This window comes from Myotis daubentonii, chromosome 1 (assembly GCF_963259705.1).
Source record: "Myotis daubentonii chromosome 1, mMyoDau2.1, whole genome shotgun sequence".
NCBI lineage: Eukaryota > Metazoa > Chordata > Mammalia > Chiroptera > Vespertilionidae > Myotis > Myotis daubentonii.
The window spans coordinates 203683627-203696392 of NC_081840.1; the positions used below are offsets into that span (position 1 = coordinate 203683627).

The 12766-nt window shown below is 50.4% G+C and overlaps 3 protein-coding genes across 6 annotated transcripts in view; 1 reads left to right on the forward strand and 2 right to left on the reverse strand.

The window, feature by feature from the left end:
- Positions 1-678: 678 nt before the first annotated feature.
- Positions 679-4044, reverse strand: LOC132240956 (splicing factor Cactin-like). Its single transcript, XM_059708905.1, is given in 3 exon segments — positions 679-2912; positions 2915-3602; positions 3604-4044. Coding segments are annotated over 3 exon segments (2244 nt in total). The 3' UTR covers positions 679-1797.
- A 1337-nt stretch (positions 4045-5381) lies between these two features.
- Positions 5382-7826, reverse strand: LOC132219580 (septin-7). The gene has a single exon (XM_059671845.1). The coding sequence runs from the start codon at positions 7575-7577 to the stop codon at positions 6423-6425; it is 1155 nt and encodes a 384-aa protein (XP_059527828.1). The 5' UTR covers positions 7578-7826; the 3' UTR covers positions 5382-6422.
- A 2048-nt stretch (positions 7827-9874) lies between these two features.
- NFXL1 (nuclear transcription factor, X-box binding like 1) overlaps positions 9875-12766 on the forward strand; it is a 40259-nt gene continuing 37367 nt past the window's right edge. For 2 of the 4 annotated variants that reach the window (XM_059671802.1, XM_059671820.1), the window contains exons 1-2: positions 9892-10027; positions 10339-10536. In XM_059671802.1, coding sequence (XP_059527785.1) covers positions 10341-10536 — 196 coding nt within the window. In that variant the 5' untranslated portion in view covers positions 9892-10027; positions 10339-10340. Of the gene's footprint in view, positions 10028-10338; positions 10537-12766 lie in introns of all 4 variants that reach the window. The other 2 variants (XM_059671811.1, XM_059671831.1) reach the window with 2 other exon arrangements.

The window sequence follows — 12766 nt, forward strand, 5'->3', positions numbered from 1 at the left end:
CCATTATCAAGATACATCTGTAATCCTATATAATAAAAGGCTAATATGCAAATAGACCGAATGATGGAACAACCGAACAACCGGTCGCTATGATGAGTGCTGACCACCAGGGGGATGTGCAGAACATGGCAGGCGTTGGCAGCAGAGTGTGGAACATGGCAGTGTTGGCCTCAGCGGGATGGTGGAGCAGTTGAATGGGGGCGCCAGACCAAGGCAGGGCACCAGTTGCTGTCATTGGGGTGAGCTTCTAGGGGTTACTGAAAATTCTTTGCATCCATGTGCCGCAGTCCTGCCCATTGCTCGCACCTGCTGCCAGCAATGGCCCTGCTTGCCAGCCCTAATCTCTCAGCGCTGTCAGTGGGTGTAAGTGGTGCTGCCGGCCCTGATTGCCCCTAAGGGCTTCTCCACCTCCCCCTGCTCCTGAGGGGCAATCAGGGCAGCAGCCGCCGCTCGCACCTGCTGATGGCGCTGGCCCCAATTGCTCTGTGCTGTCAGTAGGTGCAAGTGGGGCTGGCACCGTCAGTGTATGGGAGAGGCAGTGGCAGCGGGAGCTGGAGCGGGGCTGCGGGCAGACAAGGGACTGGGGGCCGCGGTAGGAGGGGCCAGACAGGGGTGCGGAGAATGGGCCCAGACCTGCCCCTGTGCCCACCGCAGCCTCGTGGCCCACAATTCCTTCCTTTCTTTCTTTTTTTTTATTCTAAAATAGAGCATTTATTTTTTAAAAATGCACTGAGTAGACCAAATAAATGAAAATAAACAAGATTTCCCCTTCCCACCTAAAGAAAAGTCTTTTTAGATAAACAACCTCAGTATTTCCAGATGAAATGGGGTACTGGCGGGGCTGCCTGAGGAGCCGGGAGGTGGCACTTCATGGTTTGGTCCCGGTTCTTCCCCTTTAGGCTGGAAATATCTTCATAACAGAGCGCTAACAGCAATGTTTCTGGGGTGATTGGCCCGCTGTACTGTTGACAGTCTGACTATGGGTGAGTGACTGCCCTCGTCTGAAACACAGGAACATGGAGGGCAGCTCTGTGGTGGCTGGGAGGTGGCCTCGAAGAACACAGCTGTTCTGAGGTGAGAGGAACACCCAGCCCAGATCGGGCATATCAGCTGTACCATGGAGTCTGCCTCCTGGGTGCTCAGTGGTTGTGGAAGGACTTCTCAGTGGCCCCTGGCTCCTAGATCTGATGGTGGATGTGTCCTTCATGCCCACTTGGGCATGAGACTGACCCTCAGCCAGCGCCAGGGGTGAGGTGGGTGGCATGTCCCTCAAATGGTCTCTTTTGGAACATGCACCACAAGGGTCCGGGTCCCACTGGTGTGGGCACTGAGGAAGGCCGCTGGGAAAGGGCCAGGAGTGTGGGCCCTGCAACAGCCGGCTATGTCCAAGGGCCCATCAATGCTCTGAACTTGGATTTCCTCAAAAGCTCGGTACCCCATGTCTGGGCCCCATGCTGTCCTCCCCGCCCCCCCCCCCCCCAAGGCCTGCACTGCAGGACTTGTCTAAGATGGGACTTGGGCATCACTCTGCCCATGTGGACAGGGAGGGTGGTTGACACTTGCTGGGTTCCCTGGGCTCAAAGAGTCCCCCCAGCAGCCCCTCCTGCATGTCAGAATCCTGGGCCAGCCATCCCGTCCTCCCCTCAAGCCTCTGAGGCAGTTCCACGGTGACTTGCTGTTCACACAGGGAAAGCGAGGCTGCGAGGGGAAGGCCCAGCTGGAGGTGAGCTGTGAACCAGCCAGGGAAGGCTGCCAGCCTAACACTCCTCTCAGGTGGTCGGGGGAAAGGCAGGGCCATCACCGCCGGTAACGGTAGCGCTTGAAGTGGAACCAGAGCTGGAAGATGCCATTCGCGAACTGGCAGCGAAAGCCGTGGCGATGTGAGTACTCCCACTCGCGGTTGACGATCTTGAAGGCGATGTCCTCGTAGGGCGGCCCGGCGTGGAAGCGCAGGGTGGCGAAGTCCTTGTTGTCGGGGCAGGCCTCCAGGAAGTACTCGGGGGTGGAGCGCTTGTCGATGAGGTCGGGGTAGACGATGTTGAACTTGTAGCCCTGCACGATCTTGGGTGGTGGGTTGTCAAAGTCGTAATGTGTCTGGTTGTACTTGTTCCACTCGAAGCCCGTGTGCACAGGGTTGAAGAAGCGTGGCTTGCGAGGCCGGTACTTGTCAGCCCACAGGTAGGCTTTGCCCGTCAGGGGCATCTCCACGCTGAACCGTGCTTCGTCCTGGCCCATACCCTCTTTGGTCCGCCGGAAGAAGATGTCCTCCGCACTCTCACTTGCGTCGCCCGTGACCTGGAGCTGCTGCCGCGACAGCTGCAAGCGCTGCAGGTCCTCTTCCGGCTCCAGCACGTGGGCGTCCAGTGGCAGTTCATGGGCCGTGAGCAGCCAGGGGCTGTACTTGCCGGCGTCATAGTCGTCCAGGCTCTGCTGGATCAGGTCCTCCTCCATGAGCACGGCCTCCCCCTCTGCTTCACCCTCTGCCCGTGTGGCCTCCTCTGCCTCAGGCTCCACGGGGCCACCTTCCAAGGAGGGCCCTGGGGGGGTCAGGGCCTGGTCCTCAGGCTCCAGTCTGTGGCCAGGAGATGGGGGCTTCTGCTTGAGGATGGGGAATAGCGGCTCACTCTCCACGCCCTGCTCCTGTTTCAGCTTGTAGAGCTTCTGCCGGAGCACGTCCTGGTGCCGCTCGCGAAGCTTGGCACGCGCCATGTGGGCACGCAGCTGTTGCAGGAGGCTCTCCCAGTATCCCATGTCCAGGTGGGGGCCCCCGGCCCGGATCTTGCCCTCAATACCCTGGAAGATGACCTGCAGCTGGCTGTACGTCTTCCCTTTGAAGACCAACTGCACATCGGAGCTGACCGAGGTGTTAATGCCCTCTCGTCGCTCGCCTGGGCCCTTGCCAGAGGCCTCCAGCGGAGCTTAGATATCTCATCCTCCGCGATGATGGTCATGTCCCGCCAGAAGTCCACATTCTTGCCCTGCTCCAGTTCCATGTACACCTGGATATCCTCCAGCAGGTCCTCCATGCCAGCCACCGTGAGGCCACTGAGGAAAGTGTAAGGCGCGTGCATCTCCACAGCCAGGTCATCGTCCTCGGCGCTCATGTACTTGGCCAGCAGGTCGATGGGCTTGGCCCGTCCATCCCGGATTCGAATCTTGGAGCGGAGCTTGGCCTGCTGGAGGTGGAAGCGGTCCTCCTGCTCCTCCCACGTCTTGAAGTGCTCCGCTTCCTTCTCCCGCTGCAGCCTCTCCAGCTCCTGCTCCCGCACGGCCTTTTCCCGCTCCCGCTCCAGCCGGAGCTGCTTCACCTCCTGCAGCTCCAGCCGATTGTCCTCCTGGATCCTCTTGTTCCGCTCCTTCAGCTCTCCCTCCTCCAGGTGGCTGATCCCCTTCTTCTCCAGGGCCTTGTTCCATACGAAGGTGCCCAGGAGGTTGCTGTCCCCGAAGGGGTTGTCGGTGTTGGTATAGCCCATGTATTCCTCGCCCCAGCCCATCCTCTCCCGCCTTTTCCTCTCCTTGGCCTCCTTCCTGGCCAGGCGCCGGGCCCGCTTCTCCTCGGGCGTCTCAAAGGCCTTCATCAGCTCCTCCTGTTGCTTCCGCTCCCTCACGTAGCTGCAGCCGCTCCTGCAGGTTCTGTTGCTGGCTCAGGGCCGCAGCCACCTGCCTCGAGCTCTGGGAGTGATCTGGGGATGCAGAGCTGGATGAGGAGGAGCAGGAGTGGGTCCTCTGGCCGCGGGCCCAGCGGCCCTGGTGCTGCCACTGCCGCTCATTGCCTGAGTCAGACTGAGAGGACTGGTCCTGTGAGCGCCGCTGAGGTGGCTGTGGGCTCCGGCTCTGTCTTCCTCGCCGCTGCCCCTGGTCTTCCTCTGAATCCGACCTGCGCTCCCAGCTTCGTCGCCCTTGGTCGTCCCGGCACCGCCGGTTTCGCCTCTCATGGCTCCCGCTCTGATGTCGGCTTCGACTCCTGATCCTTCGGCCTCTGCGACCCCTATGACCCGACGGCCGCGAGCACGAGCATGTGTCCCGACCCCTCATCTGGGACATGGCGGAGGCGCAGACACAAATATCTGGGGGCTTTCCTCCGCCCAGTGTCCGCTCCGGGCTGCCCTGTCCGAGTCAGGCAGTGCCAGGGGCAGTCCCGCGTGGGTCCTCGTGCCTCAGGACAGGAGGCACCCGGAACTGTTAGTGGGGCCCACAATTCCTTTCAAGGTGCACGAATTTGTGCACTGGACCACTAGTGGACAAATAAATACAATTAAATCACACTTTTCAAATGGCAGCACAACAAAAGTATTTAGATATATGCTGGGGTCCAACCCCAGCAGGTCCAGGGGTCCCCAAAGGTGTGGATGGAGTAGGCGAAGAAGGAATGACACGGAGACAGCGTTCAGTTGATCAGCAGCCTAGCCAGGATCTCTAGCCAGGATCTCCAGCCAAGTTCTGGTCTGGATCTCCAGGGAAGTTCTGCTGCTTATTGGCTTGTTACATCCGTATTTATACCAGTTGATTTTAATCCTGTCAATTTCTATTACAAAGGTTAGGGCGTTTCTTATCTCCATTCCAGGAAGTAAAGATTATGTAGCTTAAGCATGATTGTTTGTAGTTAAAGTGATTAACTACCCGCCTGGCACTTAGTTAAGGAGTTTCATCCCCTCCCTGACTTCAGGGAAAAATCCCTACCTGGGGAAACAACCTTTCTCAGAGAGGTGACCTTGGTTAAAACACATAGGGCCAAGAAGGTGAGCAAACATATAAGAACAGTATGCCATATATGCCAGGTCCCTTAAAACAGCAAGGATGGACCGGCTCCCGGGAGATATATTATTTTTCTATACTTTTAGAATTTTTTAAAAAATTAAGGTGTATCAAACATATAGTAAATCACACAAATCATAAATGTATATATATATTTAGTTTTTCCATATGTACACACATTTTCCCTGTTTTACAGCTGAGAACACTGAGACACAGAGAGAGTAATTTGCCCTTGGAGAATTGCACTTAATAAATGCTATTAAATATTAGATATTATTAGTAATGTAGAGGGATTAGTTAAGTTAAAGGGTTGTATAAGGATTGTGTGGTCCCAAGCAATCAATATATTTGTCAATCTCAGACGGACACCCCTCTTCCACACCAATTTTTTTTAAATATATATTTTATTGTTTTTACAGCAAAGAAGGGAGAGGGGTAGAGAGTTAGAAACATCGATGAGAGAGAAGCATCCATCAGCTGCCTCCTGCACACTCCCCACTGGGGATGTACCCGGCAACCAAGGTACATGCCCTTGACCAGAATTGAACCTGGTATCCTTCAGTCCACAGGCCGATGCTCTATCCACTGAGCCAAGCCGGTTAGGGCCACACCAATTTTGAAATCTATTTCTTTCTTTTTTTTTTTTTTTTTACATCACAACATTGTTTATTATGTGACTTTTTTACAATACAAACAAAAAAATACAGAAATGCAATATATGAATACAGCTAAATGCAGAATGGTGACTTTTTTTTCTTTTCAAGAGGCCATGATTCCCATTTCTAGTAAAATAAAGAGGCTGCACATGGGTAGAAAGAGGTTGGTCGTTAGCTCCACAATTTTGCCTAGAAATGATCTATAAATGCATTTTTCCCCTGCTACTTACCATAAAATGTAAAAAGGGAATTAAAGGAAAGTTTCCTTGTTGGTTCCTACCATATGAAAGATGCTATATTCTATTTTAGCAGGGCCAATATATGGAAAATACCTAAATTAAATGTTATTACAAAAATGAAGCAGTAATGAGACTCTGGCTAAAGAGGGCACTAAATGAGAATAATATATATTTAAAGAATCCAAAATAAACAAACGAACAAAAAAAGGCTGTTATAAAAAAGCTCTAGGTGCATTGTAAGCATATAGGTTTTTTTTTTCCATGTGTATTTTTAAACAATGGAAGTGTCAAAAAATAGGGTCAACTGTGTTAGACTAAATTACATTATTGTATATGCTGCATTGGATGGAACCTTTGTATTGTAATTATTATAGAGAAGCATAGTTTGCATCATATTATGGCAATTTATCCTCAGTGAAAACCTTTCAGAGTCCTTTTATTTTGGAATATCCTGTAAACAGTCAAACCACCAGAACATGATTGTACAATAGTAAAATGTTTTCTTGCATTAAATTGAAGACATCTGTTTAATAAAAAAAGAAAATGTAGGAAAGGTACTTAGAGCTGTTAGTTTCTAAGTACACAACACCCTAGACAATTCAAGGCATCTGAATCTCCATCAAGAACAAAAAAATAATAATAATTTTTGTCATGCTGTTAAATCCATCATTAAGAATAAAACTGGTGCAAATTGGTCAAACGGATCCAACAAACACTGATGTCCAAGCTGGCATATTGGCAACTAATACGTAACTGGTGGTCAATAGAGGGTTTAAAAGATCTTCCCTTTCTTCTTGTTCTTTTCCAAGGTTCTTGAAGAGTTCTGTTGTTCTAAAATACGCTGCTGAGCTTCCCAGTTGGCTTTCTCATCTTCAAACTGACGGCGTTTTTCCTCTAATTCTTTGTGCTGTGCTTCCAAATTCTTTTTCATTTGCTCATGGCGCCGTTGGAGCTCAGCTTCAGAGTCCTTCAGTTTCTGAACTTTTTCTTTGACCTTCATCTCAAACACCTGCTCCATCTCCATCTCCATCTTCTTCATCTTAGCTACATGCTCCCTTCTTTCTTCTTCCATTTGTGCTAGAGGGCTTTTAGTAAGCTGCCCTTTATTCTTGTTATTATCAACTCCATTATAAGTCACAGCTGCCAATTTTCTGCTTCGGTAGTTCTCATAGTGTACATTATTAGTGACGTCTTTCAAGTCCTGCATATGTGTTCTTATCAACATATTTCTTAGAATTGTGAAATCACAATGTTCACCATTTTCAACTTCAGCAACACCCCAAGGATACTGCCTTCCTCTGACCCTTTTGCCATTAACTTCAATGATAGTATTACTACCTACCACAGCAAGAGGTAAACGGTCCTTTATCTTTTTAACAAGCTTATTTTCTTCTTCATCATCTGTCTCTGGAAATTCATATATTTTAATTTTATGTTCTTGGATTTCTTTCATTATCTGTTTTTTAAACTGTTGGCACTCCTCTGGTGTGAGTGTGTCTGCTTTGGCAATAAGTGGGATGATGTTCACTTTTTCATGCAAACGCTTCATAAACTCAATATCCAATGGTTTAAGTCCATGTCCTGAAGGAGCAATGAAGTATAAACAACACTGCACCCTGCTATCAGGCATCTGACGTCTGTTCACTCGAGATTCTGCATTTAGGTAGTCCTCAAATTTACTATCAATGTAGTCAATAACAGGCTGCCAGCAATTACTATTATCCACTGCATCTCCAAATCCTGGGGTGTCAACTATTGTGAGCAGCAACTGAACCCCACCTTCTTTGATTAAAACTTTGGATTGTTCCACCTGTACAGTCTTTTTTATTCTATGGGAAGGACCTGGATACTCTGGAGAATACAGATCTGTGAGGAATAATGAGTTGATTAACGTTGACTTTCCCAATCCAGATTCACCCACAACCATAAGTGTGAATTCAAACCCTCTCTTCACTGATTTCCTGTATACTTGATTTGGTAGATTTGCAAATCCCACATAGCCTTCAAGGTTCTTCTGTTGCCATTGGTGAGAAAAAAGCCATGGTGCTGCTGTTGACGCTCCTCTCCTCAGCAGCAGCGGATCTCGCACTGACCGACATCCCCTCCCCCTCTGCGACCAGCCGGGGAGCGGCGCAGCCCGCGATTCTCCAAGGCCGCCTACGCCAGTTCCGCGGCGCAGCCGCCCGGCGTCGCTGCCCGGCTTGCGCAGCTCGCAGCACCCGGACTCCTCCTCCAGCTCGCGCACGCCTCCCGATGAAATCTATTTCTTATTGGAAAACTAAGAGAAGTCAGCAGTCAGAACTTCTGGTTCTTGTTATGCCCAGATTTCAAGATCCCCCAAGACAGACCACCAGGGAGCCGAGTCCAATGCAAAAGCATAGAGTCTTTTATTCAAGCCCGGGGCTTGGTCCCCCCCTGCCTCCATTGCTGGATGCAAGAGAGAGCCCCAAGTCCCAAGGGAACAAAGAATTTATAGGGCTTGGGGTCGGGGGTGGGGGCACACTCTGACCACTGATTTGGCCGATTCTGGTTGGTTGAGTGAGGGCCGGGGCTAGTGACGCAAGGGCAGGGTGCAGCTAGGGTCTGGTTACACAAAGACAGGGGGGTGGCTAGCATACTCTTGGCCTTGGGCTAGTTTCCCCCACTTTCCCATTGGCTGAGATAAGGGCAGGCTGAGTAACTGATACATTCTGTGGCTTTCCTGGTAGAGGAGTTAGAGACACAGCTATCAGTTCCGTTCTGTCCCCCCCCCTTTTTTTTTTAATATATACATGCGATTTGATATGTATGCTATTTTTTTCTTTTTTCTTTTTTATTATTAGTTAAGGTATTACAAATGTGTACTCATCCCCCATTAACCCCCAACCTCCCCCCTCCCCCACACAAACTCATGCTCCCATCCCCCTGTTGTCCATGTCCATTGGTTTGGCTTATATACATGTATACAAGTCCTTCGGTTGATCTCTTCCCCTTACCCCCGCCCTCCCCTACTTTCCTTCTGGGGATTGATAGCCTGATCGCTGTTTCTCAGTCTTTGGGTCTGTCCCTTTTCATCAGTCTATGTTGTTCTCTATAATCCACAAATGAGTGAGATCATGTGGTATTTATCTTTCTCTGACTGGCTTACTTCACTTAGCATAATGCTCTCCAGTTCCATCCATGCTGTTGCAAAAGGCAAGAGTTCCTTTTTTTTTTTTTTTTTACCGCAGCATAGTATTCCATTGTGTATATGTACCACAGTTTTCTAATCCACTCATCTGCTGATGGGCACTTAGGCTGTTTCCAAATCTTAGCTATGGTGAATTGTGCTGCTATGAACATAGGGGTGTATATATCCTTTCTGATTGGCGTTTCTGGTTTCTTGGGATATATTCCTAGTAGTGGGATCACTGGGTCATATGGGAGTTCCATTTTTTGTCTTCTGAGGTAGCTCCATACTGTTCTCCACAGTGGCTGCACCAGTCTGCATTCCCACCAGCAGTGCAGAAGGGTTCCTTTTTCTCCACATCCTCTCCAACAGGGCAGGGTGCAGCTAGGGTCTGATTACACAAAGACAGGGGGGTGGCTAGCATACTCTTGGCCTTGGGCTAGTTTCCCCCGCTTTCCCATTGGCTGAGATAAGGGCAGGCTGAGTAACTGATACATTCTGTGGCTTTCCTGGTAGAGGAGTTAGAGACACAGCTATCAGTTCCGTTCTGTCCCTTCATTCTCAACTACTTTCCTTAATAAAATCTACTTTACAGAGCTATCCTGAAGGTAAAAAATCAGCCTGCTCAGGGAAAGCACATTGTCAATTATAAAGCACTAGTATAATAGGTGTTTGATTTATCTTCTGCAGGGCTTCAGCAATTTAGAAGAGTGCTTTCTCCATTCCAGCCCTTTTTGCAAAACTCCCTCATCCTTCCCGACCCCAAGAGTTTTTAATTAAGCACTTTTTCCGTTCAAGAGAAAAGTTTTCCGCCAGCTGAAAGCCCCAAGGCCAGGGTAAAGATGGAGGGCGGTCAATTACAGCCACTCCAACAGAATCCCGCTACTCAGGTTTAAGCAGCTGTATCTTCTGGTGTAAACAACATCTCAGGGGCGACCCACCTCCTCACCTGGCACCCTCTTCGACTGGGATCCAGAGCACGCCGGGAATTGTAGTTTCCGGAGGCCCAGTTCGGTCAGCGCATGCGCCTGGAACTCCCTATCCTCCTCCTCCCCGCCCTCGCCCCCGCCACTCCCGGATAAGGAAGTGGCCAGTGATGCCACGCGTTCTACGGGCCGTGGCCGTGGGCTTCTGGGAATTGTAGTCGCTGGGGGCAGACTCGGTCGGTAAGGAGACGTAGACTTCCTTGGGGTCCGCTACCGCAGTTGGCTCCCCACGGGAGCGGCGAGGTCAGTCCGCAGCTTTCCCCTCAGGGCGCTCCGCCCGAGGCTGAGAAGGCGCTTTCCTTCCCCCCGGCTCCCCCTCTGCGGCGCTGGATGCTCCTTGCCCCACATTCCATTTCCCTGCCCAGGTCCTCTCCCGCTCGGGTCCATCTCCGAAGCCCGGGATTAGCGGGCGCTCGCCCTCGGGGAGAGACTGGGCCGCGACTTTCTCCCACCCGGTCCCCGCCCCTCCCCCGGCTGCCCTCGCGCCCGCCCTTCCCCGCGCCCGGACGCCGCTGCGCTCCCGCTCCTGCCACTCTTTCTTTTTTTCCCTTCAGGGATGGAAGCTTCCTGGCGCCAGGTGGCCGGTGGCCGGGGCCGAGCCCGAGGACGGGCCACTGCGGCCCCCTCCCCAGGAAATGGACTCCATCTGCGCGGAGCCGGAGGAGGGCGAGAGGCGGGGTCGGGGGGCGCCGCCGCGCCGGGCCCCAGCCCCAGCCCCAGCCCCCGAGGAGCCGCGAGCGCCGCGGCCGCAGGTAGCGCTCCCCGGCACGGCCCCGCGGGACCCGGGGCGCCGCAGACTCCGCGGGCGGTGGGGGGGCTCCCGCCGCGGGACCGCCTCGCCTCGGTTGTCTCGCTCCTCGTTTTCTCCCGGCGAGCCTTCCTGGCTGCCCCTCTTCGGCATGCCAGGCACAGTCCCGTCTTAATGTTAAATTAACTGAAAAAAGCTTTTCTCTTAATTTTCGTGCATCATTAACTTTCGCCAGTTCTCCGCCCTCTCCTCGTCCCCTCATTCATTTTGCCTCCTGACGTCCGACCCCAAGTTGCCCGCTGTGGTCCGGAGGGCTCGCTCGCCTCACCTGCAGTTTGGTTTGGTTAGCGCAGGTTGTCAGGCTGGATGGGCGCTCGTCGTCGTTGCTGTTGTGTGTGTGTTTGTGTGTTTTAATCTCATGCACACCTGGCCAGCTTTTCTTGGGAATCACTCCGACGAGTGCGTGGCCACCGTCCGCTGGACGCGAGGCGGAGGTCCCACCTGGACCGGACCGGACCGAGCCGAGGCAGCGCAGTGACAGGGCCCTGTCCTTCCCCGGCTCTGCCCGATGGCTCCGTTTGCTGACTTTCACGCGCTGTTTCCCCTCAGCTCTGCAGCTGCGGTGCGTTTCTGGTTCCTGCTCACAAACTTCTGGGCTTTTCCTCGGTGCGGCTGGTGTGGCCTCCTCCCGTCTGTCCGTGTCTTTCGTGCAAGGCTGTGTTTCAGGGGAGCTGGGAGCAGCGCACACACCAGGTCGTCTTTACTAACAAAGTGAAGTGCGTGGGGCCAGGAATAATTCCTGAAGTCATTTTTCTGTGTGAGCTTGGAATGTATTTTTCAGAATGTGTATATATACATATACATATATATATACACACATACATATTTTTGTTTGTGGGGGGAGAAGCAAATTGAGCTTCTACGTGCTTTTTTTCCTCTAAGCTAGTTTTAAAATGAGGTGGTGTTCTACTAGCTTGCAGTTACTGAGTTGATGATGGGGGTGAGGTTGGCGAGTTGGAGACCCGAGAACAGTTTTGGTAAACCTTACTGGGTTTTGTGGCTCGTAGAAGACTAGCCTTCTTAACCTGTGCTGTAATTGAGATTTTGCTGTTACAAATAGTAGATAGGAAGGTTGCTTTGTCAGCTTTTCTTGAGATCGTCTTATGTGGTTACGTTGATCAGGTGATGAATGTTTTTATTATGTTTTCTAACTCAACCTTTTAAATGTTTCCTTAAATACTTAATTTCCCATAATGAATGAATGTTTGTCATCTCTCTTGATGTGCATCAAGTTTTGATTCATATATCTTATAGACATTACTTTTCTCCTAATACTAAAAGATTCCCAGGTGGCACACGGTACATTTCCCTCCAGTTTTACTTGAAACACTGCACAATCCCCAACCAAACTGGCTGCAAGAAGAAATGGGAAAACATTTTGTGAGGGAAAGAAAAGATAAAAATACCACCTAAAATAAGAAGGCTTATCTTAGTAGTGGCTCATTGGTTTCAAGCATAAAGTGAATTTTAAACTAGTAATTTAAATTTTTTTAAATCTAAAAACATTTTTTATTTGATTTTTTTAGAGAGAGGAAAGGAGAGAGAGAGAGAGAGAGAGAGAGAGAGAGAGAGAGAGGGGGGGGGGGGAGAGAGGGGGGGGGGAGGGAGGAGAGAAACACTGATTTGTTCCACTTATTTATACATTCATTGGTTGCTTGCAACCTGGGCATTTCAGGATGATGCTGTAACCAACTGAGCTGCCTGGGCCAGGGCCAATTGAAAATTTTAAATGAGTAAATTAAAAATCCTCTCAAAATGAGCACTAATTAAGTTAGATCAATTCAGTATGTGGCTCCTTTCTTAAAAGGTGGTTGCTGTCCATTAGAGTTGATTAACACTTAGTGCTTAAGGAAAATTCCCACGGTCCTGTCTCTTGAGGAGTTTGCACTCACTGGGAATGCACTATGAAGTAATCTAATTATTTTTGCATTATTATTTAACCCAGTAACAAAATGAGAAGTACAAATAGTGCTAAAGAGAATAGTGGAAGAATAACCCAAAACTTAGCATTTCTTTTTGGAATGACGTGGTAAGTAGTATATTCTCTGTGTTGGCAACATTTTGTTTGGATTAATGTTAAATATATATGTTTCATGACCACATTTTAATACAGGCAAAAAGTTCTTGAGCTTTCTAAAGAGCAGATTACATAAATGTAGTACAGTGAATATTAC